The following is a 25,729-nucleotide window of genomic DNA, read 5'->3' on the forward strand; positions in this document are numbered from 1 at the left end:
CTTTGTAATAAATATTTCTTCATACTGTATAGTTGGCTCACCCCTGAGACAACATTGGCTGTTACATATCCCTTTTGCTTCGGTGACGATGGAGGTGATGTAAGTGCCTGTCTTTAGCTGGGCTGCCCAAGGCGCCAGGCCAACCCAGCAGATATTTACAACTACACTAACAGTCACACTGTGCTAGTTAGCATTAGCAGAGTGCATCACGGGTGACTGTTGGACAGCAGCTCCTCTTAAATCTGGAGCTGTGATGTGGAAAAGCTTGTGGGGGTTAACGTGGGATCTGTTCACCTTTTCAAGGGCCACGCCACCAGTTTGTACATAGTAATGTTATTCAGTGGTCACAGGTTTACTGACGCAGGCATTGATGCAATGGGAAGTTTCCTAGACCCATTTGACAGGGGTGTTTCATGAATAGCTCACCCATATATACACCCATGTATACTGCAGCACAATGCAGCAACATAGCTGCAGAATTTTACACATCACTACTAAAGCACTGTGTTCCATAAATATTTTTTTTGTTTTTTGCTTAGATTCCAATTTTTTAATCAGATTCTATCACTTGGTTATTAGATCGCTGATTTCTTCACATTACAGCCAGTTTTGAATTTGCATTGCTTTTAAAACATCCTCCAATGAATAACTACTGTCACACTGGACCCCCTTTTGCCTTCCGAGCTGCCTTAATTGTTTGTGGCACTGAGTCAACAAGGTGCTGGAAACGTTCCTCAGAGATTTTGATCCATATTAAAATCGCACAGTTACATCCATGATGTGACTCTCCTGTTCCACCACATCCCAGAAGTGTTCTTTTGAATTTAGATCTGGTGGCTATGGAAGCCATTTGAGTACAGTAGACTCATGCTCAAGGAACCCGATTTAGATTATTTGAGCTTTGTGACACGGTGTGTTATCCTGCTGGAGGCAACAATCAAAAGATGGGTACACTGTGGATATAAAAGGATGTACATGGTCAGTAATTAGGTAGGGTGTCTTTAAATGAAGCTCAAGTGGTTATTTTCTTGGCAAAGTGTGCCTAGAAAATAACACGCCCACCATTACACCACCATCACCAGCCTGCATCTTTAATACCATTCAGGATGGAGCCATACTTTCATATTGTTTCTGACCCTGCCAGCAAAAATTTGAGTTCATTAGACCAGACAACTTTTTTCCAATCTTCTTTTGTCCAACTTTGTTACTCTTGTGTGAATTGTAGACACAGTTTCCTGTGGCACTTGTTGTGGTAGTGTTGTCACCCAACACTTCAATGTTCAACTAGTTTCAGAGATGCTCTTCTGCACATCTTGGTTGTAACAAGTGGTTATACAAGTTACCGTTGCCTTCCTATAAGCTCAAAGCAGTCTGGCAATTCTCCTCAAATATCTAACATTGACAAGGAATTTTCAACTAAGCGTACATGGCTAAATGCACTGAGTTGCTCCCATGTGATTGGCTACTTATGTATTTAAGTGAAGAAGCAGTTGAACAGATTTACCTAATAAAGTGGCGACTGAGTGCATAATGTTCAAAGCAGAAGTAGAAATGTGCGGCATTATTACCAGAAATACTTCTCGTGCAATTTTTAGCCAACTGCTCGTCGTCACCATATAACTTCTGTCATGGAGACAGAGAAAAACATACCAGACTACCCCCTTCTCCTTCCACAGCCCACCTGTTGCACACAGACAAACAGTTGTACACTGCATTATTACAGACTGGAGTGCAACTGCTCCATCCCCACTGCGCTACGTGTCCTGTCTGGCACGGGTGATCCACTGTAACAGAAGGTGATGCCTCCCCTCCTTTAAATTGCATTCTTCTGATTTTATATCAGATTTTCAGGCGCTCACTGTCAGGATTGTGCTCTCAATCTAGATTTAGTTTTTTTTGGTTGTACCCTTTGGTTGAACTTTGGGATTATGATGTTCAATATTGCTAACAGTATTGCTAGCTTATGTCTCATTTCCTACCTGTTTAACATTAAAATAAAATAAAAGACATGGAAATGTTTGACACAACATTTTGATGATTGAGGAAGCTGTGAGAAAACCCTAACCAGTTCATTTTACAGTACACTTCATTTGATCTACACAAAAAGATTATAATTGAAGAGATCCACGTGGCAGGCATGCCTAAAAGGAGTATAACAACCCAAGGGTCATGCAATCAGCTCTTTTCTTTTGAGATCTTGTAGCTCCACAGCTCTAATACCTGAAGGGGCAAGCATGTGTGAAGTTAGAGGGTAGAACCTCTGTGTAGAGGCAACAGTGGGGCTGCAGATCACACTGAATGGTGCAAGTATATCACTTCTGAGCTGTCGCACATACAAAATGGGTTATTCATGTGGACAGTTTTGGGCCTGACATGTTAAGGGTTGATGGGTTTAGGAATGATTAGTGTGTGTGCATGTGTGTGTGTGTGTCAGAATTAATTTACACATTTCTACAGGCCCAAAAAGGAAAGGAAAATATGTTGTTATGCTGTTAAAAAGGTGTTTGGTCACGAGGGATGTGAATGGCTTTGTTGTTCTGTTGCGTTAATTAGGAGGTTGGAGGAGATCTGGATGCTTTACACCTTATATATATGACATCAGGTCTAGGTCAAGAATTTAAGAAGGGTGGTAAAAAGCGAAGAGGGTAGTTGTCAAACCTGTCAAAGCTAAAACTCTGACCTTTTTGACACCCACCCACACAGCCCTGTGTTGTGGGTGTTGAGAAGTCAGACCTCACGGCAGTACGAAGCCGCAGATGCTGGGAGGGGGAGAGGATGGTACTTCTCAACTGCCATTCCAAGTGTTTTTTTTTACCTCAAGCTTGTCAGTGTGTTTCATGTCTTTCGTGCCACTACTCATGCACTTAACATGCTGTTACAGTATTTCATGGTTCCTTCAAACAATACGTAGGTGCTGGACATATTTCAAGAGCATGTGTTTAGACTGGCAGCACACAGTTGGAAAGACAGGCCTGAAATTAAGCAAAGCCATGCCAGGACAGGCATGGCTTTGCTTAAGCAGTTTCCAAGATCACACTGTCTGTTTCTAGCTGTGTTTGTTTCCGGAGGATTCATCTTGCCAACACTCAGTGTTTGGCATCAAGTCAATAATAAGTCCCTGAATCTTTGTGTCATCATCGCATTACTTGTAACTAAACTTTGAGATTGCATAGCGACTTGCAGACTACAGCTCAGTTTGTATCCCAAAAAGCTAGTTTTGTTGCACTACCCATCTTGAACCCAAATCTCTGTTGAAACACAGCTGGTGTCTGATTGTTTCAGCACTCTAATTTGGACTTTGGCTTCTTTTTTTTATTTTTTGTGACACTGGAGGATCTTGTTGCCATCTTTATCATCACAAGTGGTGGAGGAGATTTTCACTGCTGAACGTTGATGTCAGCAGCAGGTTCCTGTAAGCAGGGACACACTCTGCTTTGGGGGCATTAGGGGGGAAGGGGAATGTGGCGCTATGTTTGGAATCTGAGATGGGTCTGCGTGCCAGCCAGCAAGTCTCTCGCCACTGCACTGACCCTTTTTCTTTCCTTTTTTTTTTTTTACACTCGTGCCATCTCACCCTCCTGACATCTCTTAACGTCACTGCAGCCCATGTGAACCAAACTTCCTGCAGGTCCTCATCAGAACCAGCATGCTGATTACAGGCAACTCCTGCTTCTATTTTTAGATTGCAGCCCGTGCAGCCGTGCATCTTTTTTTTGTTAGTTGCGCATCCTGTTGCATGCGGGTGGAAGTGTTCTCTGATTAATTTTAGGACACACCCTATTCAAAGCTGTGGTTGCAAGTTGTTTTATTTACTTTCCGCTTGGACCCTGATTAAAGACGTTTCCTGATTTGCAAACTGTTTTGTTGTTTATTGGTGATTGTCTGCAATCTTCAGGCAGAAAAAAAAAGGCGGACGTTTCCGTAACTGACCTCTGAACTCTCTCAAAATCCATCAACCTAAGGGCTTCTTGAACTTGAGGTTTTTTCTTGTCAGTATAATTGTGGGTCCTTTTCGACACAGTAAGTCCACAGCAGATGCATTGCCAGACTTTGCTCTGCTTTGATATGTTTGTATTAGAGCTCCTCGTCTCATGCAAGTGAGTAACTGGAATATTTCAAATGCTTCCTTGGGCTTTCATCAATGTGCTGTGGGATGCTGGACGAGTGTGGGCCTGCCTTCATCCGCCTCGAAGACAGACAGTCTGTAGAAATGTCTGTTATTGAAGTAGTGCACCGCATTATGTAGATGCAGTTACATTCATGAGCTTAGCAATGAGTGCAGGTACTGCAGGTTATATGTTTTTGAACCATGCAATGTTTCCGCGTGCCAGCTTTTAGATAAACTCTTTCTAAACCGTGCTAAACAAGACATGGACGGGTGTGGTAGTCGGGTGTAGACGAGGCCTTTTTGTTGACACTGCAGGTGTCACGTGCAGGATAGTGTCAAATGTTTGCGATCCAAGCTATGTCAAGTCCATGCCAAGTCATAACAAAGAGACCTTTGACTGCACAAATTACATTTCTTTTGTACAATGTTCAATCAAGCTGAAGTCACCCGCTTTTAGGGCTTGATAACGATGTTGACGAACTGTAAAGGAAATGTACTGCGGTGAATATCACGGGCCTGACAGAAAGCTCAGTGTTGGCAGAAACCGTCACTGACATCATTCTCTGGCCTCGTGTGGACTGAGTATTCTGATGGGAGGTGAAGATAGAAAGTTCGGGGAAGCATACAGGGATCATGTGGGCTGCACCTGCACCAGTTTATACACTCTAACAAATGTTGGCCACACAGATACCGCTAAAGCTGAGACTCAAGAATAAAAGGGCTCAAAACAGGAAGTTCTTCCTCGTTCAAAGCCATTAATCCTGTGGTGATCATTTACAGAGATAATACAGCCAAGCTGTTGTTGTATCCATACATTCACAAGAGAGGAAATGATATCTTCAGAGCTCCAGGTCAAGCAGGGAACTTTGACAGAGCAAGTACAGGAAACTGTATTTTGCCAAAATTCATTCTGAACACTGGGTGCTTTTTTATTTACCCTCCTCTTTGCTCTCTCTCTCTTTTTATTTTTTTTAAAAATTTTTTTATTTTTAGCTCTTCCATGTCGCATATGTCCTCATTAAGTTTGCGAATTCACCACGTCCTGACCTGTGGGTGCTGGAGAGGTCTGTCGACAATGGGAAAACCTTCACCCCCTGGCAGTATTTTGCACGTAAGTTCATATGTTAATGCATTAAAAACCTTCTCCTGCAAGCTGGTGCACTTTTTGTGCTGTGAATCAAACATTGAATCCTCTTGAATGTGGTCCCAACTTGAATCAATTACTCAACTGAGTTTCAAATCAAGGAAACGTGCAGGTCTGCAGAATGCCTTTTAAAATAAATAAGTGCCGTTTTCTATTGTTGTCTATAATGATGTAATTAGTGATGACAGATTCTTTTAGACTCTGTTCTCATAAAGGTTTTCTCTGTGGATTAAATTAAAAAAAAATCAATTTCAGTCATAAATACACAGATAGGGCAGAGTTTCATGTCTCTGCACTACACAGCTTTGGGCCTTTTTATGGAAAGGATTTAAAATTCAGCCTACCAAAAGCTATCACAGCAATCCAGGGTATTATACATTTCTAGAACTGGCAGAGGCAAAAAGAGTGTGGTCATCATTAACACTATTAGTTATACACGTGTCTTTCCTGCCATGACAAGTCAAAGTGTTTCTGTAAAGAAAAAGGCCTGCGGACAGAGTTAAAACTTTGTACTGCAGTATGTTTAATCAGAGACAGATTTAGACAGGGAGTGGGTGTGAACAAAAACCTTTGATTAAATTTGACTTGTTGAAAACATGCGAGAATGTCAGCTTAATGACTGATTTTGGTGTATTAAAAGTGGCAGGTGGTGACACGCTGCAAATCTGACACTGAACTGCCACCATTTTACATACTTAATGCATATTTTGTATGTGCTGATTGGATATCTGAGGGAGGGTGGGATGCGTGCACAGAGCCTGCCAGGAGACACAGCTGTGACTCATCTGTTTTACAGTCTCAAGGTTTCTCTTCAAGTTTGTGTTCTTTCAGGAGCTATCATGAGTTAGAGACTATTAGCTTAACCTTGAGCTTTACCTTTAAAAAATTATTTCCAGCTGCATAAACACTGCAATTGCATATTATATCATTCCTTCCAGTGTATATACACTGAACAAAAATATAAACGCAACACTTTTGTTTTTGCTCCCATTCCCCATGGGATGGACGTAGAGACCTAAAATTCATTCCAGATACACAATATAACCATCCCTCCCAAACAGTGGTCACAAATCAGTCCAAATGTGTGGTAGTGGGCACATCTGCTATATTGAAATAATCCATCCCACCTCACAGGTGTGCCACATCAGGATGCTGATCTGACATCATGAGTAGTGCACAGGTGTACCTCAGACTGCCCACAACAAAAGGCCACCCTGGAATGTGCAGTTTTGTCTCACAGCAAAATGCCACAGATGCCACAAGCAATGAGGGAGCATGCAATTGGCATGCTGACAGCAGGAATGTCAACCAGATCTGTCGCCCGTGCATTGAATGTTCATTTCTCAACCATAAGCCGTCTCCACAGGCGTTTCCGAGAATATGGCAGCACATCCAACCGGCCTCACAACCGCAGACCTCGTGTAACCACACCAGCCCAGGACCTCCACATCCAGCAGGTTCACCTCCAAGATCGTCTGAGACCAGCCACCCAGACAGCTGCTGGAACAATTGGTTTGCACAACCAAACAATTTCTGCACAAACTGTCAGAAATCGTCTCAGGGATGCTCAACTGCATGCCCGTCGTCCTCATCGGGGTCTTGACCTGACTCCAGCTCGTCGCCGTAACAGACTTGTGTGGGCAAATGCTCACATTCGATGGCGTCTGGCACGTTGGAGAGGTGTGCGCTTCACGGATGAATCATGGTTCACATTGTTCAGGGCAGATGGCAGCTGAGAATGTCCCAGTTCTTGCATGGCCAGCATACTCACCGGACATGTCACCCATTGAGCATGTTCGGGATGTGCTTGACCGGCGTATACGACAGCGTGTACCAGTTCCCACGAATATCCAACAACCTCGCACAGCCATTGAAGTGGAGTGGACCAACATTCCACAGGCCACAATTGACAATCTGATAGACTCCATGCGACGATGTGTTGCACTGCATGAGGCAAATGGTGGTCACACCAGATACTGACCGGTTCTGGGTCCCCAGACCCCCAATAGCGCAAAAAACTGCACATTCCAGGGTGGCCTTTTGTTGTGGGCAGTCTGAGGTACACCTGTGCACTACTCATGATGTCAGATCAGCATCCTGATGTGGCACACCTGTGAGGTGGGATGGATTATCTCAATATAGCAGATGTGCCCACTACCACACATTTGGACTGATTTGTGACCACTGTTTGGGAGGGATGGTTATATTGTGTATCTGGAATGAATTTTAGGTCTCTACGTCCATCCCATGGGGAATGGGAGCAAAAACAAAAGTGTTGCGTTTATATTTTTGTTCAGTGTATATAGAGAGATTTGAGATTATTTAAAATCCCAGTTTTTCCATTTAAAATTATACTTCTTTGGTCTTTTCCTTTTGCGTCATGCAAAAGGAACATGATCCTTTTTTTCATGTGAAGATGCCAATGTAATTTCTTTACATTGACAAGAGAACTAATTAATTAAATAAATGATTTATTATAAAAATATAAAGAATAATGGGTGTCTTCTTCTCCTTCTTCTTCTTTTTTTTGGCAGATTCAGCACGTGAGTGTATTGAGAGGTTTGGAAAGCAGCCCAATGCCCGTTTATTAAATGATGACGACCAGCTCTGCATCACAGAATACTCACGGATCATCCCTTTGGAGAATGGAGAGGTAAAATAAAAATGTATTTCTTTCTCCTTTTTTCTTTTTGAAGTAAATCAAATAGCTTGATATTGTAATAAGCATTGTAAATGGATTGTAAATTTGTATTGTTTAGGTTGTGATATCCCTTGTCAACGGCCGTCCGGGGGCCAAAAACTTTACCTACTCACCTGCGCTGCAAGACTTTACAAAGGCTACCAATATCCGCTTGCACTTCCTCCGCACCAACACCCTGCTCGGCCACCTCATCTCCAAGGCCCAGAGAGACCCCACCGTTACACGCAGGGTGAGACACACTGAACAACCTCGCACTATGGTGTCATGCTGGCAGGCTCTTGTTTCCCATTTGGCCTTTGCAGCACCCACCTGCTAGCTTGTTTTTTCTGAAACAAGCGCACAGGCCTGCCCACATGTTCACCTGTGTTGAGACCCACTGCCAGGTCTGTCTGTTATCTATCATATGAGTCATCTTGGTAATTTCCTTGATACAGAGTAGTGTACAGGACTGTGCAAAACATCTGAGCTACTCCTCATTTTTTTAATATTTTGCTTCCAGTAGCCAATATTTCTCCAGGCTTTCTGAAGATCTGTCATAGTGTTTCTTTGAAACTGGCTGGTTTTTCACTTATTTTCAGTCAAGTCCTTATATTTGACCATTTTTAGGGGAACACCTATAAACAACTCAAGCATAAAAAGGCACCTAAGTTGCAAATAATTATTTGTTTCCATTTCATGTCAAAAATAACACACTCTGACAGGAAGAAAAAAAATCATTTTATCAGCAACAAGCTAAAGCCCAAAGCGCTATTAGTCGAAAACTTTGTATATCTCAGCATGGTGTGCAGTGTGTCCTGAAAAAAACTTTGAGGAAACTTGTGGAGGACAAAAGCGGCAGACCTAACGATGAAAGTTATCTGAAAGTTGTGTCCTTAAGAAGGAAAAATATCCTGACCTAGGACCGGAGAGATAGATCTGACCTTTGAGTTGATCCAGCTATTGTTCACTGAAGCCTCATCAGAAATGGTCAAAGGTGGCTGCCAAGAAGCCAGAAGTACAACAGTGTCTACAGCCATCTGTAAAACATTGAGACGACTCTGTCATGGTTTAGTCCTGTATTTCAGCCGGTGGGTAAGGGATGTCATGTCAAAACTTGTAGAATTATGAACTTTAAAAAATAATATCACATTTTGATCCATCATGCAGTACCATCTGGAAAGCATCTGATTGGCAGCAGGTGCCAATGATCAATGATCCTAGACACACTGCCAATGCAGTAAAAGCATACCTGGAAAGGAAAACGTGCAATGGAACGCCATCAGTCATTGTTTGGCCTTTCCAGGAGCCTGAACCTCAACATTACTGAAGCAATGTGAGATCATTTAGACAGAGAATGAAACAAAAGGCAGCCAAAATCCAAAGAAATGATAAGAAAGCTTCAGGCTGTGCTGAAGAATAAATATGGTGCTACCAAATACTTACTGTCAAGCCTGTTAGAACTAAACAAACCATTTTTTTTTTGGTTTATGTTTTGGCAAAATATAAAGACATGATGGTTTTGCACAGCACTGTATCTTTGTGATTTACTATTGTGTCTAAAACATCTGTTTAGTTTTCCTTATTCGAACCTTTGGGAATCAGTGATGTTGGCTGCCTTATCTCGTGTTATCTCACGCACTGATTCACCCCATAAAACTAGCATTATCTCATGGGTCATGGTTTAAGTTTGCACTTGTCAGCATGTGTGACTCACTTCTGCTGCCAAGCAGAGCCAGGCATTTGTTCTGGTGTGACTGGTGTCGCTAAGTTGCTGATAACATGGTTGGAAATTATGCTGCTGATAACATATTCTTTATTTGCTGACAGTATTACTACAGCATCAAAGACATCAGCATTGGCGGACGCTGTGTTTGTCACGGGCACGCACAGATGTGTGGTGGAGGCCGTAACCCTGACAACCCAAATAGGTTAGTAATACATACTTCACCTTCAGCTCTAAAATATACTTGCCTTTATTCAGTGAGCTTTTTGTAGAATTGGGGCTCTTGTGTACAACTATTACAGTAAAGTGGATTTAATTCTGAAAGAAAAGAGGCAAAGATTACAAATGCTGCCTCTAGTGTATGAGGTATAGCATAGATAAGATCAAGAGTGATCACTTGTTTCTGAAAAGCACAATTATGTTGTTTGTGCAGTGACTTCACCATTATAAAAAGCAGTAGATTGTTTTAGTTTCCCTGATTACTGGCTGTGATAAGATTTTGGATAAAGCGCTGCTTTGAACCATTGTAAGCATTAGTACTCTGAAACAAAAAAGTCCAAGAAAAAAGAAGAGGATAGGATTCGTGGATGCTTCACTAAGTTGGTTGTCTCATCGCTCTCATCGCTGTAATTTCCAGGTGCTGTAAGCGGCTGTTTTCACCTACACAAAGCTTGAACATCAAACGGAAGACAGGAAGAATTAACGCTGAATAGCAGCTGCGCAGATACCAAAACAAGGCTTAAAGCGAAGCAAATTTGAATGTCTATTTGTCTGACTGTCTGAAATAAGATTTCAGAATGAATGTTAGTGCTCCGCTGTGCGTCCTTGAGTTTGTAGATACCCGACTGTGTGTGCCAGTAAATATCAATGTACAGTTGGGACTTTTTCTCTGAAAACCCATCTTGGCACTACTACTGAATACAGGCGTCTCGTCTCCTTTCTTTAGTCGCCAGTGCGAGTGCCAGCACAACACCTGTGGCGAGTCATGTGACCGCTGCTGCCCAGGATTTAACCAGAAGCCATGGCGCGCTGCAACTGTTGACAACCCGAATGAGTGTCAGCGTAAGTATACATGTACAGTACTTCATTTAGTGTGTAACCAAAACCGCACTCTGCTACTCCCCATGCTGTTGGCTCCTTGAATTACTACCCCCAGAGAGGACTGAAGTGTCCTCTTGCCTCTGATATTTAAGCCCTATTGTGGATGCCCTGATATGGTATTGTGGTGAGCCTCAGTGAAGAGCTGGGAGGACATTCCTGATATGGTATGTGTGATGAACAGCACGGTGCACAACTTGCTTCAGGATAACTGGGTTTTGTCTGTTTAGGTAGCTGGTCAATGAGCTTAGTCAACCCTGCGCCGACCTAGATAGTGAGAGCTTATCAGCGAGCCATTCAGTCCATCAGCAGAGCCTTTGCCAACTGGAATCTAATTGCTTTGCACTGTTGACAAGTTTGGCCTTCATGAAACATAACCTTGAATCAGCCACAGAAGTAAAGCAAGGAAGGAAACTTGTAATCCAGTCAGTGCACTCATGCAGTGCAAATGCACCCAACCCATTCATAATCATTAATAAGACAGGGTGGATTACAGGAAGAGGATATGCCATCTTGTTTAGTTTGGATTTTATAGTTTCTCTTGATGCTTAACAACCTTGACTTAATATTCCTTTTAAGAGAATGAGTAGCTTAAGGTACTTACAGGGGGAAAGGGGGAGTCAGAGGTAATTTACTGGCAGTATAGAATAATACTTGTCTCTGTTTTTGTGTGTGTGTGTGTGTGTGTGTGTGTGTGTGTGTGTGTGTGTGTGTGTGTGTGTGTGTGTGTGTGTGTGTGTGTGTTTGTCTTGGGGGGTTTCCTCCTCAGCCTGCCAGTGTTTCTCCCATGCCTTCGACTGTTATTACGACCCAGAGGTGGAAAAAAGGGGAACAAGTTTAGACACCTTCGGCAGGTTTGATGGAGGAGGAGTGTGCATCAACTGCCAGGTATGTACTGGGTATCAAGTCTAAACTGATTCTTATGTTTGCATGTGTGTGGTTGAAAACAGGATAGAAAGTGAAGCAATATTCCATACTGCATGTCTCTATATCATTCAAGTCTTTTGCAGAGGATTGGATATTGCATACTTCAGTTTGAAACTTGTGCAACTTGCTGTGTGAGCCAAAGCAAACGTTCTTTTTGAAACATTCTAGGAACTTTGTGACCTTCTTTTTGCCAAGATGAACTTGAATTGAGTGTTATGTTAAGATGGAGTGTTATGGATATCAAGTATTGCGTAATGTCCACATAGATTGATGCAAAGCTAGAAACTTAAACTCATATTTTTTTGTTCAAGACTAAAGTTAATTTTGTTCTGTATCATTCTTTAGCACAACACTGCTGGAGTGAACTGTGAGAGATGCATTGAAGGCTTCTACAGGCCTTACGGTGTCCCTACTGAGTCTCCCACCGGATGCATACGTAAGCCACATTTTTGTCTGTCACATCAAAATGCTGTTTTCATACTGATGTTGTAAAACTTTACTATGTACTGATGAAAAAGACTGTGGAAATATAAGCCTATGCTGTTTATGCATGCGTGTGTGTATTTTTGTGGAATCCGTTTTTGCAGCTTCTCTGACATTTTTCAAGATACGACAACAGATAGTTTGGGAATCAACTATTGTCCCACCATGTTGTTATGTGACCTACAACATGTGTGATCAATGAGTGAAGCCAAAGTGTATTTTTATTCAAAGCAAGGCTTTAGCACCTCGCTTTAGACTGACACAGATGGCACCACTGTCAAGCACCACGGGCACCGCCGCTTGTTTTATTGCTAAACTGGGCTCTGCCATTGTTTACACTACTTTAATGGTCCATCACTATTCCTCTTGGTATAAATAGCTTACAGTTGTGTTTGCACATGACAAAGTAGTGGAATTAAAGCGGTTGACCCAAGAGCTTTTAATTTAATCATAAAATACACAAACTCAATTAAGTAGCTTAGTAGCCGAAAGTGTTCAGAGTCAGTAAACGTTCATCATTATTAACTTTTAAGAGCTCTCGTTTTGGGATTTGGGATGGTTGAAAGCTTTCTGTACGTGTTACTTTACTTTGTGGAAATTTTGGGTATTTAACCTCAATTTGTGCTCTGAGTGGGCATCATCATCAGCACTGTTGCCTCACATTAAGAATTTGCTGGTTTCGAATCGACCATGTGGTCGGGGTCTTTCTGTGTGGAGTTTGCAGGATCTGTGTGGGTACTCTGACCTCCTCACACAGGTTGATGATTCTCATTTGCCCATACGTGTGAATATGACTGTGAAAGGATAACTGTCTCTGTGTCAGCCCTGCGACAAACTGGTGACCCGTCCAACGTGTACCCCGCCTCCCGCCCAATAGCAGCAGGGATATGCTCCAGTCCCCCCACCCCACCCCGTGACCCTGAAGTAGATAACAGGAAGAAAATAGATGGATTTTACTCTGATGATTCATGTGTTTGTCTATATGTGTATTTTACATCTACATTTTGCACATGTTAACATGGGCACTTTCTTTTTTCTTTTCATAAAATCACATGGCATCTACCAGCTTGCAGCTGTGACGAAAGAACTACAGCTGGATGTGAAATGGGGTCTGGATGGTGTATCTGCAAGCCACAGTTTGCTGGAGAAAACTGCGATCGCTGTGCTGATGGACACTATTACTACCCAGACTGCTTTCGTAAGTTTAGTTTTGCTCTCACATGCCAAGTTAGATGTGAGAGCAATCATGCATTTAGCACAAATGTGCTAAATGCATGATTTTGGCAAACAACAAAAAGGTACAGTTAGTCTTTCCTGTACCTCATTTGAATCTTGACTTGAAGGGAAGACTTTGCTTTGTCATAGAAGGGTGCAACTATTCATGGTCAGTTTACCTGAACCCAGTCGTTAACAGCTGGAATCATGATTCAACATTGTTTTACTCTCAGATTTCTCCCTGAACAAACACATTTGTCCAAAGCCTTTTGACAGAAATACATCTTGCAGGAGTACACTTGTAAAGTTATTTCATGCTTTGCGTAAGCCTTACAGGTAGTGGACACATAAAAAAACTTCCCCATCTAATCTCATTGATCTGATCTGCCAGCAGATTCAGGAGTCTGCTATGACTGGAGATAAGCTGCTCGATGTTTCATTTTACATTTCTTTCTTTAAGGCGCTAAAGCCATTCCTACAGTAATATTGATCTTTTTCTCTGTCTTTGATTGATAAACCTGCTTAAAACCGGCTTCTGTTGAATTTCCTACAGCACTCGATTTCTCTATTCACACATCTATTTTCAATCAATTTAAAGTTATTCATATTTAATTGAAAATTAGCCAGTGTGACAACAGAGAAATCCAAAGACTCACATCATTTTTGTCTTATCATCTAATGTTGATTGTCGATATCATTGACAGTCCTTACACAAACACAGCAACACAGGTTTGTAGTCTCAAGATGTGTTTTGCTAACACAGAATTTTTAAACATTTGGTCCTTATCATCAGCATGTTAGCACTGCCAAACTAGACTAAACATGTTGACTCGGTCATGAGAGAATTATTTGGGTTTGAAGAGGCGCTTGCTTGGTGTTTTCTGTCACGGCACGAAATGTTTGCAGCTTGTTGGATTTTGAACTGAAGATGTGTAACTTGTACACATAAAATCTGACAACTGTGTAACTGCAGCACCAGCTGAAACATTAACTGCACATCGTCTGCAAACGCTTGAGGTTCGTGTCTGAGTAAGTAAGTAAGTCTGAGTAAACAATACCTAAAATAGTTGAGCGGTTTTACAAGACAAAGGAGCCTATGTCATTCTTTGGTCTGTCCAAAGGTAACAAAGTCTGCCTACCAGTTCCTTTAAAGCTCAGTACTAAATAGGTTACAGTGTGCTTTTTTAAATGCATACACATCGTGTACTTGTAAGAATGGATGTGACAGTGGTGATGTGCTGAACTGTTCAGGCCTTATTACTCCTCCCAAGCAAAGTCGGTGCTTAATCCTTTATAAAATGATGAAAAGTTGTTTTTAGACTTTGTGCAAATCCAGGCTTGTTGTTTCCCCCCTGCGTACAGTTTACATTAAGCTGAGCTGCCTAACCACTGACTTTACTATTCAAATGCAAACATTGCTTAGATCCTCTCGTCTATCTCTTGGCAAGAAAGTGAATAACTTCAAAACGCGGGCGTGGGGGATGTTTGTTTTTATATGAGTAGCTTTCAATTACTGCACCAAGAGAAATCCCCCCCCCCCCCCTCCCCCGCACCAATAAGTAATGTTGACACTGAGGTTTTACTTCATTACATTTTCCAGTCACTGGAGGTCTTAATTTTGTTCCTCTCTTTTGCAATCAGGATATCCAGTGTACCCAGTGACCACCAAATCTCCTGCAGGTCCCATTGTGGGTAAGATCAGTAAACAGACTTTTGCAATATGTCATATCAGACTTAGGCATTTTTAAACATCTGCTTAAAATGCTGTTATTACATCCTCCTTATTTTCTCCTTCTATAGGTCCCACTGTTTGCCCTCCAGGCTATTTTGGCGTGCCCAGCTGTCAGCGTGAGTGTGGTTAGACCTGATGTGAAGTGTCTTCATGGCAGTGCTTTTATACTCATTGCAACTTGATTGAAAACGTTACTGAAACTTGTAGTGATGGGTCGTTCGCGAACGAAATGGCTCTTAGAGCCGACTCTTTGAAGTGAATGACGCGAGCCGACCCCTTATTGGGAGCCATGAGGGTTTTCTTTTCTTTTTCTCACCCTCTCTCTCGCCCTTTTTTCCGCTAAACTCCGCACGCGCGGCCTGTACTTTGCGCTGGCCAGAGGGGGGAGGGGCGTTAGTTACACTCGCAGTAGCACAGGAACAGAGGGACAAGGGACAAGAACGTCACATTAGAAAGGTATAGTAATCATCCACTATTTTCAGTTGCAGATGATAAAGGATTCAGAAATCATGCAGGCCCATATGACAGAGAATGTGCATCTTCTTTTTGTTTTAATATTTTAATTTATATTTAATTGTGTTGTGGTTTGCAGTGTTTTGTGTTGTTTTACGTTAAATTTGTTTAAAAGAAAAAAGCTGAAAATTTAAATAGTTAAAAGTTTAAAATGTAAATAGTTGTTTTTTGTATTATATGATTTATTTATTACATTTTATGTGGAGTGAATAAATAAAGTATATTTATGGTGGCCCTTAGAGACAAAGCACGTACAAACTCCAAAACACGTACAAACTCCAAAACACGTAAAAACTCAGAAGCACGTACAAAAGACAACAGAAGTGCTCCAGGATGCTAGGGCGCAGTGTTGAGCTTTTGTTACCTAGTGGCTACACAAGCCAGGAAGTATCAACAACCGGATTTGGTGTGTGGTAGTAACAGGTAAATGAACTTTTTTTTTAAATTATTTGAATAAATATGAGTGCTTGTCTATAAATACACAAACAATACACACATGCTTTCAATTGTGTAATTTAAGTGATCTGGGTAGCTCTGTTTTGGAAGTTCAGTTAACGCTAGAAATGTGTTTTGGAGTTTGTATATGCTTTAGAGTTTGTACGTGCTTTGTCTCTAGGGGCCATATATAAACATATAAATAAAACCACTTTTTTTACATTAGTAATTCCTTTTCTGCATAATTTTATATTATTGTTAATGATAAATTAATTAAAGCAACAAAACAACCTGAAGAGCCGGTTCGAAGCCGAAAGAGCCGGCTCTTTTTAGTGAGCCGAGCCGAAAGAGCCGGATCTCTAAAAAGAGCCGGAAATCCCATCACTAGAAACTTGGCCTTTTACAAAGGTCTTTTATAGGGTACCCTTTTTAAAAAATTCCAGACTTACTTTACTTAGAGGCTTTCAAAAGAGCTTTAGCGGTCTGTATGTGGTGCCACTGAGTCAGACTCTGTTTTGTCTTGATTTAAACTTAAGAACACGTGTTAGAGGTCAGTCAAGTTGAAGGCTAAATTTGTAGCCCATGTGTAACCTGGCATTTATTGTGTTTAGCTGGTCAAAATACTGGTATAATACATCCAGATAGCATGCAGTTGTTCAGAATACCAGTTCAGTGGTCTTACATTTTCTCATCCATCAATGGGACTTTATGTTCAAATAGTCTCATGATAGCAGTGGCCATTTGGGGCTATTTAGTGGAAACTAATATTATTTATAAGTTTCCTTCAAGCTGGGAAATCCATTATCAGTAATATGGCATTGCTATTAAAGTGAAAACCATCAGTTCTTGATTCTTTTCCTCCCACTCAATTCAGCTGTCAGAGAACGTATGCTAACACTGACTTACCTCTAACGTGTAGGCTCAAGAGCCTGTCTTTCAATCAACAGCCTTTGAAAAGCTGGCTTCATGCTTGGGAGCTGCTTAGAGGCAAAGAAAACTATGGTAGTCTCTTGGGTGGCTGTGCCAAGCCTATTCGGGAACCACTACCGGGCGGGGCCTGGCAGGGGGTGGGCACCAGCATAGCTGTGCCACTGTGTGCCACACTATGAGAATAGTTCAACTGAAGGAAGTATTTGTCAGTCTTTTTTTTTTTTTTTTGGAGTTCCACTAAAGGAAGAGCTCAGCCTCAATTATAAGCAAACGTTAATGTTCCACTAGGAATACACATTTGAATTTCTGTTAAGATTTAATTTGTTTGCTGTTATTGTTAAATTAAATGCTTCCACTGTGTTTTGTGCGCAGCGTGTATTTGTGACTACAGAGGGACTCTGGGTGGGATATGCGATGCTTTAGGCCGCTGCCTGTGCCAGCAGAGCGTGGAGGGCGAGCGCTGCGACCGCTGTCGACCTGGATACCACTCCTTCCCAAACTGCCGGGGTGAGAGAGACGTGCATGCCAACATAGAATTTGAACCCCGCAGACTGTAAAGAAACACAAAGTCATCAGTGTTACTGGTTAATGATTAGGAAACCGGAGTTTTATTTTAAAAGAAGTGGCCACAAGTGGTTATTATGTGGAACAGGAACAAAGGCAGCAAATCAGCGCTGTAAATGTTAATAGGTGTGACTGGAGTGACTTAATTACACAGCAGGGATTAGTTTGTCCAGCAATCTTTTGCTTTGTCAATACAGAGAGAAACTTCACTCTCTCCATGAGAGAGCTTATAGTATTATCAGATGGAAGTACACTTACATATTTGGCCTTTTTTAAGTCTTAGCTCAAGGTTTTTGACACTTGACCCTTAAAGCTTTAAATGGACCCTCCAGACAATCTGATTTCAGTAACAATTATCAAAGTACATGTGGAAAAATGCGTGTGTATTATGTGTGTTTTAGTTGATGTTTACAGATTTTTTGCATGTAAAGATTACTTATTCGGACAGATTTTTTTATAATGAGGTCTTTTCTGGGTAAATGTTTATACAGAGCTATAAAAATAGAATAAATTTTTGCTTTATTATTTTATTTCTTCAGCATGTCTCTGTGATGGGGCCGGCGTGGCCGACAGCGTGTGCGGTCCAAATGGTCAGTGTATTTGTCTCTCCAATTATGGGGGACGGGAGTGTGATGAATGTGCGCCAGGCTACTATGGATATCCTGACTGTGCTGGTAAGTAGGATTTGTCCCTCTATGTCTATCAGTATAACTACAGTAGATAAACCACTTGTGTACTTTTGACCTCTGCTGATGAGAAAGCTGCTGGGAAAAAAAATGTAGCTTCTGGTTTGGTTGGATTTATGGTGGCCTCTTCTCATGACTTTGAAGGAGAAATCCTCCCACGGCATCCACAAAAATCCCACTCTGCCCCCTCAATTGATTTTTTTAATGCAATTTGCATGACACGATGTTTTGCAGAGAGATGAAATATGTGATATTTTTAGACCTCTTCCTTGTATGGACTCATATTCCCAAGAATAGACAACTGGGAATCACTTAAGACAATCTGATTCTTAAAATAAACAAGCTCATCCCAAGAGTTTCAATTCCTGTTCTTTTCTTATGAGATTCACTTATCCCTAAGGACAATGGCTGGGGCTCTGGAGGTAGAGCATCATCTACTCATCTGAATTGTTGATGGTTTGATCCCTGTCTCACCCAGTCTGAACCACATGTTACTCTTTGATGCATTCGTCTGCATGTGAATAGTAGACACAAAGCACATACATGTGGAAAACAGTGCTTGTGTGGAGGGGTGAATGAGACATGTTGCGGAAAAAGGGCTGTATAAGAACCAGACAACTTACCATAATAATGCTTAGAGTTCTTATGTCTGCTTGTGTAACTGTCCCCAGCCTGCCGGTGTTCACAGGAAGGCTCATATGACGCAACTTGCGACCCGTTATCGGGTCAGTGCCTCTGCCTTCCAGGTGTGGTGGGTCAACTGTGTGATCGTTGCGCCTCTGGTGTGAGATTCCCTCAGTGCTCGGGTAAACACTTGAAATCATCAAACTCATAAAAGTAGTCATTTTTATGGACAGCGGGTAGATGTGTTATTTAGGTCATTATTGTTTGCTGTTGCTGTGGTTATTGTTGAAGCTCAGTAATATTACCTTTTCCTTTTTCATTTTGTCCTTCCAGCCTCCATCAGTGTGTGTAACACAGCAGGAACTGAAGCGTCTGATCCTCGAACGGTGAGCCGCTCTCTGTTAAGTTGCATTTTTCTGTGCATCGTGGCCCTATCTGGAACAAGCTTTTATTTTCCTTGCTGATAGAAGTGGTCACAGTATAAATCCAGTGATGGGTGTGGGTTTGCATTGACTAACAGCCCTACAACTGATAACACAACTCCACGTCATCCTGCGCGGTTTCACAAGGAAGTGTTTTTCTGGTGAAAACCAAAGGAAATTAAAAAAGGAAAAGAGGCTTCCTTCCATTATAAAGGGGAAAAACAACACGTAGTATTTATTTAGGCATCTATTGAAGTATTTCTGAGAGTCACCTTTCAGTTTGGAGCATAATGCACACTTAGAAGAAAGAAAGAAATGCTGCCAAGTTTCAGTGTAAAGAAACATCTTTATAGAAAATGCAGGCACTTGCAGTTGATTTTATCGCTCTGATTTTAAACAAATATAAGGCTTTCAACAGTAGCTACCAGTCTCAACAATTCTCAGACTCCTTATCTGTTGTTTCAGGGCTCTTGCCGCTGCCTAGCAAATGTAGAGGGAACCCTGTGTGACAGGTGTAAACCTCTATACTGGAATCTAGCTGTAGACAATCCCCGTGGCTGTATCGGTAAGTAAAAAGGAATTTGAATAATAAAGGAAAAAAGGGGGAAACATGACAGAAAAATGCTTATTTGGCATCCATAGAGGCAAAAATGTCCTAATTCTGACCATATATTTCTCAAGGCTTTTAAATTGCCAGGAACAATCTGACAAGGTACTGATATGAGCTTTGTCCCATCTTATACGTCAACGTACCTCTATCAACAAGGCTGGTTCTGCCTTTGAAGAATAACACATTATACAGGCAAATCCCTGCTGCCTGCTTCCACTGTGAGATTTCCTCCTGAGATTGCATAAAAAAGTATCCAGTGACACATTAAAAATAGAACGTCTGAACATCTACTTTTATAACCTCTACAAAAGCTGCTCCTGCTTTATTCAATTGAAACTTTTTAATATAGTGGAAACTAAGGAGAACAGCTCCTGGCTTTGTTCACATATGTCTGTTGTTACTGCTCTGCTCTCTTGCAAAACTGTTATCGCTACCACGTTCCCTCAATGCTCAAGAAGGAGTGGGGTGGGGTGTTTTTAATATCCCAAGAATGCATCTGGTTGACTGTGGCTGGACATTGAGGGAAAAGTTTTCTTTTTTTCCCCACTCGGCTGAACGCAAGCTGCAGCCTGAAAAGCTCCTTTGGACCTTTGATGTGCAAATCTCTGAAGGCTGGAGGGTTTTACAATGTTGTGTTTCACCCGTGAATTTTGCAAAAACCTGCAATCAGTGTCTATTCACTGTAGAGCCCCCCACCCCCTCTCCCATTTACATTTTCATAACCTCACCCATTTTTGTCTCTCATACCAGAGTGTCATTGTGACCTGAAAGGGACTCTGAGTGGTGTTGGAGAGTGTGAACAGGTGAGTGTTTTCATGTGGTCGTGTTAATGTCAGCAGTTTGAATAGCCGCACATTTGCAGCATTAATCATCTCTTGATGGTCTGCTTGCACAGAAAAGTGGACAGTGTCACTGTAAGCCTAATACATGCGGGCATGCGTGTGACTCCTGCAAAGATGGATACTTCCTGCTGCAGAAAAAGAATTATTACGGGTGTCAAGGTGAGAATGTGTGTCTTTGCTGAACTTCCAACCTTGGTTCTTGCTTACATGTGCTGTATTATTAAAGGCTACACAGTTAAGAAAGAAAATAGCAACCAAGCATACTTCCTTTTTCGCTGTTTTTACCAATGACTTTAAATATTTAGCGAGCCAACCTCAGTGCAACACTGACTATTGTTAGAAATTATTGCGTTGACTGAAAAACAGGTGCCTTAGTGCTGTTTTAAGCTTTTATCTTAACCAGCCAAAAGACTGGTCAGCAACAGCATAATCGATAAGAATTGCTACTCCTGCCACAGTAGTGGGCAGCATTCAGCTAAACTTACAAACAGTGATGACCTAGTGGCTCTTCACTCAAATTTTTAAATTCATATTTGTTATTTCTTGGGGGCTTTTTCGCTTTTACAGGAATCCCTTGTTGTCCTGCAGTATTGGTTAGATTTTCGTGAAATTAGACTAAGTTACGTTGATGTGACTGTCTTTTAATCTCCTTGACCTCTTAGTGGACTTTAATTCTCATTTCACTAACTGGGCCCACGTCCTCATTTTAGGTTTGACAGCGTTTTAGTAGGTAAAAGTGAATGCTTTGACATGAATTGAGCTGCGGTTTGAAGAAAGCCTCGAAGGGGACTGGCGACGGCTCCCGGGCCTGGCAGATCCCCATGTAGTAAATAGAAGTGAAGAAGCTGAAGAATGGAGAACAAGGAGGGAGGGAGGGTGGGGCACGTAAATGAGAATGATCAGCTTGCAGAACTGGGGGAACCTATATAGATGACAGCCGGAAGGAGCGTGTTTGGCGTGGTCCTGCTCTTGAAATTCCGATACATATTTGCACAATGCACTAATTCTACTTGCTTATTTGCTTGACAAAACTTTTAATAAAACCTCTGTTGAACATAAACAAGGTTGTTAAGTTTCTCTGTTAAGCCTGAAACTTTGCATTGGATACATTTAAACATTAAATGTTATTGTCCCTTAGTAATAAGAACAACCACTTTATTAGTATATAAGTACTAATGCATAGTACAGTACAGATCTCCTCTGAAGTTTAGGGACACCAAGACATTTCAATCATCAAAGCTTTTTTTTTTATCTTTCATTGTTGAAAACAATACTGAATGCAGATTAATGATCTTTGATGAAAGTTTCTAAAGGTTAAAATGCACAAATCATCCTTTCTTATGGCTTAACGTGTTAAATATATATTATAATAAAAATAAACGGCAAAGTGCACAGAATATTTTTTATAGGTGAGGTCTGAAAGGTCATGCTTAGTGCAGCTTATTAGGAGTGCAGTGACCTAACCCTGATGCCGTCCTTGTGGTTTCTGCTCAGGCGTCCCTTATTTTCATCTTGGGAGGCCCCAAGGTCTGTCAGGGATCTTCTATCTAAGGAAGATAACAGAGGACCTTCTTTTTCTTATGTAAACCAAAGAATATTACAAAAGTATAAATTCTCCCTGTTGAAAAACAGCCTTCAGAAATGTGTGATAGTGCATCCAGTGAGGGCTTGTGGTCGTCTTTGTCCTTCTTGATGCCAGGATGTAGTAAACATTACTGCTTTGACACCTACGTCTCCTAAAGAAGTATTTCTGTGAAAAGATAGTCTCACGAGGATTTCAAGAACATGCGCAAAATAAAAAATGTTTTTTCAAAAGACAACCAAATGCTGACATATTTAAATAGGGTACTTTCTGTAACGGCGGTGATAAATCTTGGCATCTGGTTGAGTGTAAATATTTTCATATTCAGAAGGACAGTTGCATAATATGTGCCCCAAAACAACTCCAACGTATGGTCAGAGAAGAAGCACTGATTTTCAGTGTAATATCACATAAAGGAACATGTTTGATGTAGAAAATGATTGTTTTTTTTCTATTCCCTCAAAAGGTTGCCAATGCGATATAGGTGGTGCCATTGGCATGGCATGCAATGACATATCGGGACAGTGCCAGTGTCGGAGGAATATCATTGGCCATAAATGCACCGAGTAAGACATGGCAGATTTTAATGTCATTAAATTGGGATGAAAATGGTTCTTTTTAACATATTTGCAGCATTTAATCAAACGATTTAACTTTTTTTTTTTTTTTTTTTTTTACCAGGCCAGCACCTGGCTACTACTTTCCCACTCTGCACCAGCTGAAGTTTGAGGTGGAGGATGGTACCTCACCAAATTCCAGACCAGTACGCTTTGGTTATAGCTCCCAGGAGTTCCCAGACTTCAGCTGGAGAGGTTACGCTGTGATGTCCCCCGCACAGGTTCGTCCATTCAAACTTGTGCATTAATGTATCGGATGCTTTAATGCCATTGTTGTATAAATTACATGAGACTAGTAGTGTCTGCCACTTTTGTATTATCACAATTTTCCTTTTCCAGTCTTCTCTGTTACCACTGTGATTCTTTTGCTTTTGCCACAGCACAAATAATCTTCACCTGAGTGCACAGCCTTTTGTAATTTCAGTGCTGATACACAATTGAGGACATCAGCTCTCTTAGCACTAACACTCTCTCTCTTCAGCCAGAGGTGATCTTAATGCTCACTGTTGGCTTTTCTGGACCTTTCCATATTCTAATGCACTACGCCACCCCCCGACATAAGGGGAGAGCACAAGTGCGAGCTTGGATCTTGGTGGTGGATGAAACTGGCTATCAGTCTTGCTGTGACTGTAAGTGAAGGGTCTGCTTTGCTCCTCCTGTTATGCTTTCTTCACCTTGCTTGCTGCCTGTTGATTAATACTCTCTCATTGCCTGACTTCTCATCCACCTAACTTCAGTTTTAACTTTTGCTTTTCTTTAACGTTGTTCCTTCGTCATCTACTCAAACCCCTACCCTCGCAGTCAGCTGTGTGTGTTGTTGTCCTCCCCGCAGACTGAAGTCAGAGTAACAGTGCATGTTGAGGCGAAAGATGGGAGGCAGCATTTGTTCCGTGTTGTTCTGCGGTTCAGTAACCCCAGCAGCACCCGTGTGATTGCTAGCATCAAGGCGACCAATAGCAGAGGCACTCCAGGTAAGGCTGCCTCTGAAATGGAAGCATCTCCCATATTTCACCATTAAAATGTCAACTCTAACCCGTCATGCATTCTAAATCCAGGCGTGCTGTCTTGATTTGGAAAATGTCTGTTTGCCAGTGTCTGACATTAAAGCCATCTGTGCTCGGTGCTCTGCAGGGTCAGAACAGAGTAAAGAAGTAATATTTCCCGTTAGTCCGTCCCCATCCTTCCTCACTGTGCCTGGAGAGGGCTTTGCTGAGCCCTTTGAATTGATTCCTGGGACATGGATCATGCACATAAGAGCAGAAGGAGTTCTCCTGGTAAGTTTATAAAGAAATCACTGATGTATAGATGTCATTTTAAAAGTGGAAAATTACTGGTCATGTGGTGTTTTGCAAGTTTAAAAAAACAATATATATATGTATTGTCACTCTGTGTCATTGCCTTTATCAGGACTACTTAGTGTTACTACCCCAGGATTACTATGAAGCGCCTCTCCTGCAGGAAAAGATCACTCAGCCATGCACATATTTACCCACCGCAAACAAGCATGAAAAGTAAATTTCATTCTCCACTATTTTTCTCATCTTTCTTGTTGTTGGTAGATTGTTAACGTTTTTCTTTTTGCGTGTGTGCGTGTGTCTCAGCTGTCTGTTGTATAAGCACATAGCCCTGGATGGCTTCAGCTCCACACTGGGCTCACAGGGAAAATTCACAACCCGGCGTGGGCGCAAGAGGAGACAGGCTCGTGTGCGGCGCCTCACCCCTGATCACCCTGAAATGGCTGCTCTCAATGGGAGACAGGTTCAGTATTTTAAAGATGAATGTTAGTGTAAAAATTGCGTGTGCGGTGTAAAAACGGTTAAGCTATTAAAAGAAAAAAACAGGTTCCCTTTATCTGTGCTAAAGTCCGGAATAAAACCGCGAGACTGCAGTTCAGTTTATAGACTGGATCTTACTTCCCAATGATAATCAATCAATCTTATATATTGATGTTTGATTTATTCTTCTTGCGGTTTATGTTTTTCAGTTTTATTATCCTAAAATGCCTGAATGTCTCCCTTAAATAAATGTTCTGTCTCCTCTAGTCTCAGCTGCAGCTCAGCCTGCCTGTACCTGATTCTGGGCCATACATGCTTATTCTGGAGTATGCCAGCGAGGTGGACACTGTCCAAAATGTCAACATACTCATCAGTGGACAATCAGTTGACCCGGTTATGGGCAGGGCTAATATTTACAGCTGTGCCTTCAGGTGAATCCCACACTTGATGCTTTGATAACATTACTTGTAGTAATATTGATTTGATTTAGGTCTTTATTAACTGAATACTTATCAATATCCTAGAGATAGAAGCTTAAATAATATGTGCACGTTTCATGTACGTGTTGTTGTGTTTCCTAACCCGTGCAGCAATCTGTGTCGAAGTGTGGCGGTGGACAACAGAAACCAAGTAGCAGTGTTTCAGCTAAGTCACAGGACTGAAGTCCTCTTGCAGACCTCCACAGCATCATTCCTTCTGGTAAGTGAAAAGTTTGCCCAAAAGATGCGTCACAGCTTCATATCGAGGCAGCAACATGGAGCTTTAAAGACATCTTTTTCTCTGTGTAGTATAAAATGTACGCGGTTCCTGCAGATGAGTTCTCCATTGAGTATGTAGACCCTAAAGTCCTGTGCGTCTCCACTCACGGTCGCTTCACCGAAGACACGTAAGTCTTGAACGGACACAGCTGTTTTCCAGGTGTGATTGTATGCATTCCCTGAGGTTGGCAAGCTCACTTACCTCAGGCTGAACTTACAGTCTAACTCAGTCTTCTCTCATACTAAATCGTCTCTGAATGT

The 25,729-nt window shown here is 41.6% G+C and overlaps 1 protein-coding gene across 3 annotated transcripts in view; it reads left to right on the top strand.

Moving 5' to 3' along the window:
• LOC308412622 (laminin subunit alpha-3-like) overlaps positions 1 to 25,729 on the top strand; it is a 62,382-nt gene that overhangs the window by 8,258 nt on the left and 28,395 nt on the right. For 2 of the 3 annotated variants that reach the window (XM_080907124.1, XM_080907122.1), the window contains exons 3-28: positions 5,102 to 5,219; positions 7,787 to 7,905; positions 8,012 to 8,182; positions 9,760 to 9,860; positions 10,602 to 10,717; positions 11,523 to 11,641; positions 12,026 to 12,116; positions 13,230 to 13,361; positions 15,020 to 15,070; positions 15,179 to 15,226; positions 17,361 to 17,495; positions 18,092 to 18,226; positions 18,910 to 19,044; positions 19,196 to 19,248; positions 19,750 to 19,849; positions 20,645 to 20,697; positions 20,790 to 20,895; positions 22,785 to 22,884; positions 23,000 to 23,156; positions 23,417 to 23,564; positions 24,067 to 24,209; positions 24,343 to 24,446; positions 24,537 to 24,693; positions 24,978 to 25,141; positions 25,301 to 25,409; positions 25,499 to 25,596. In XM_080907124.1, coding sequence (XP_080763250.1) covers positions 5,102 to 5,219; positions 7,787 to 7,905; positions 8,012 to 8,182; positions 9,760 to 9,860; positions 10,602 to 10,717; positions 11,523 to 11,641; positions 12,026 to 12,116; positions 13,230 to 13,361; positions 15,020 to 15,070; positions 15,179 to 15,226; positions 17,361 to 17,495; positions 18,092 to 18,226; positions 18,910 to 19,044; positions 19,196 to 19,248; positions 19,750 to 19,849; positions 20,645 to 20,697; positions 20,790 to 20,895; positions 22,785 to 22,884; positions 23,000 to 23,156; positions 23,417 to 23,564; positions 24,067 to 24,209; positions 24,343 to 24,446; positions 24,537 to 24,693; positions 24,978 to 25,141; positions 25,301 to 25,409; positions 25,499 to 25,596 — 2,963 coding nt within the window. Of the gene's footprint in view, positions 1 to 5,101; positions 5,220 to 7,786; positions 7,906 to 8,011; positions 8,183 to 9,759; positions 9,861 to 10,601; positions 10,718 to 11,522; positions 11,642 to 12,025; positions 12,117 to 13,229; positions 13,362 to 15,019; positions 15,071 to 15,178; positions 15,227 to 17,360; positions 17,496 to 18,091; positions 18,227 to 18,909; positions 19,045 to 19,195; positions 19,249 to 19,749; positions 19,850 to 20,644; positions 20,698 to 20,789; positions 20,896 to 22,784; positions 22,885 to 22,999; positions 23,157 to 23,416; positions 23,565 to 23,767; positions 23,907 to 24,066; positions 24,210 to 24,342; positions 24,447 to 24,536; positions 24,694 to 24,977; positions 25,142 to 25,300; positions 25,410 to 25,498; positions 25,597 to 25,729 lie in introns of all 3 variants that reach the window. The other variant, XM_080907123.1, reaches the window with a different exon arrangement.

This window comes from Rhamphochromis sp. 'chilingali', assembly GCF_963969265.1.
Source record: "Rhamphochromis sp. 'chilingali' genome assembly, chromosome: 16".
NCBI classification, from domain to species: domain Eukaryota; kingdom Metazoa; phylum Chordata; class Actinopteri; order Cichliformes; family Cichlidae; genus Rhamphochromis; species Rhamphochromis sp. 'chilingali'.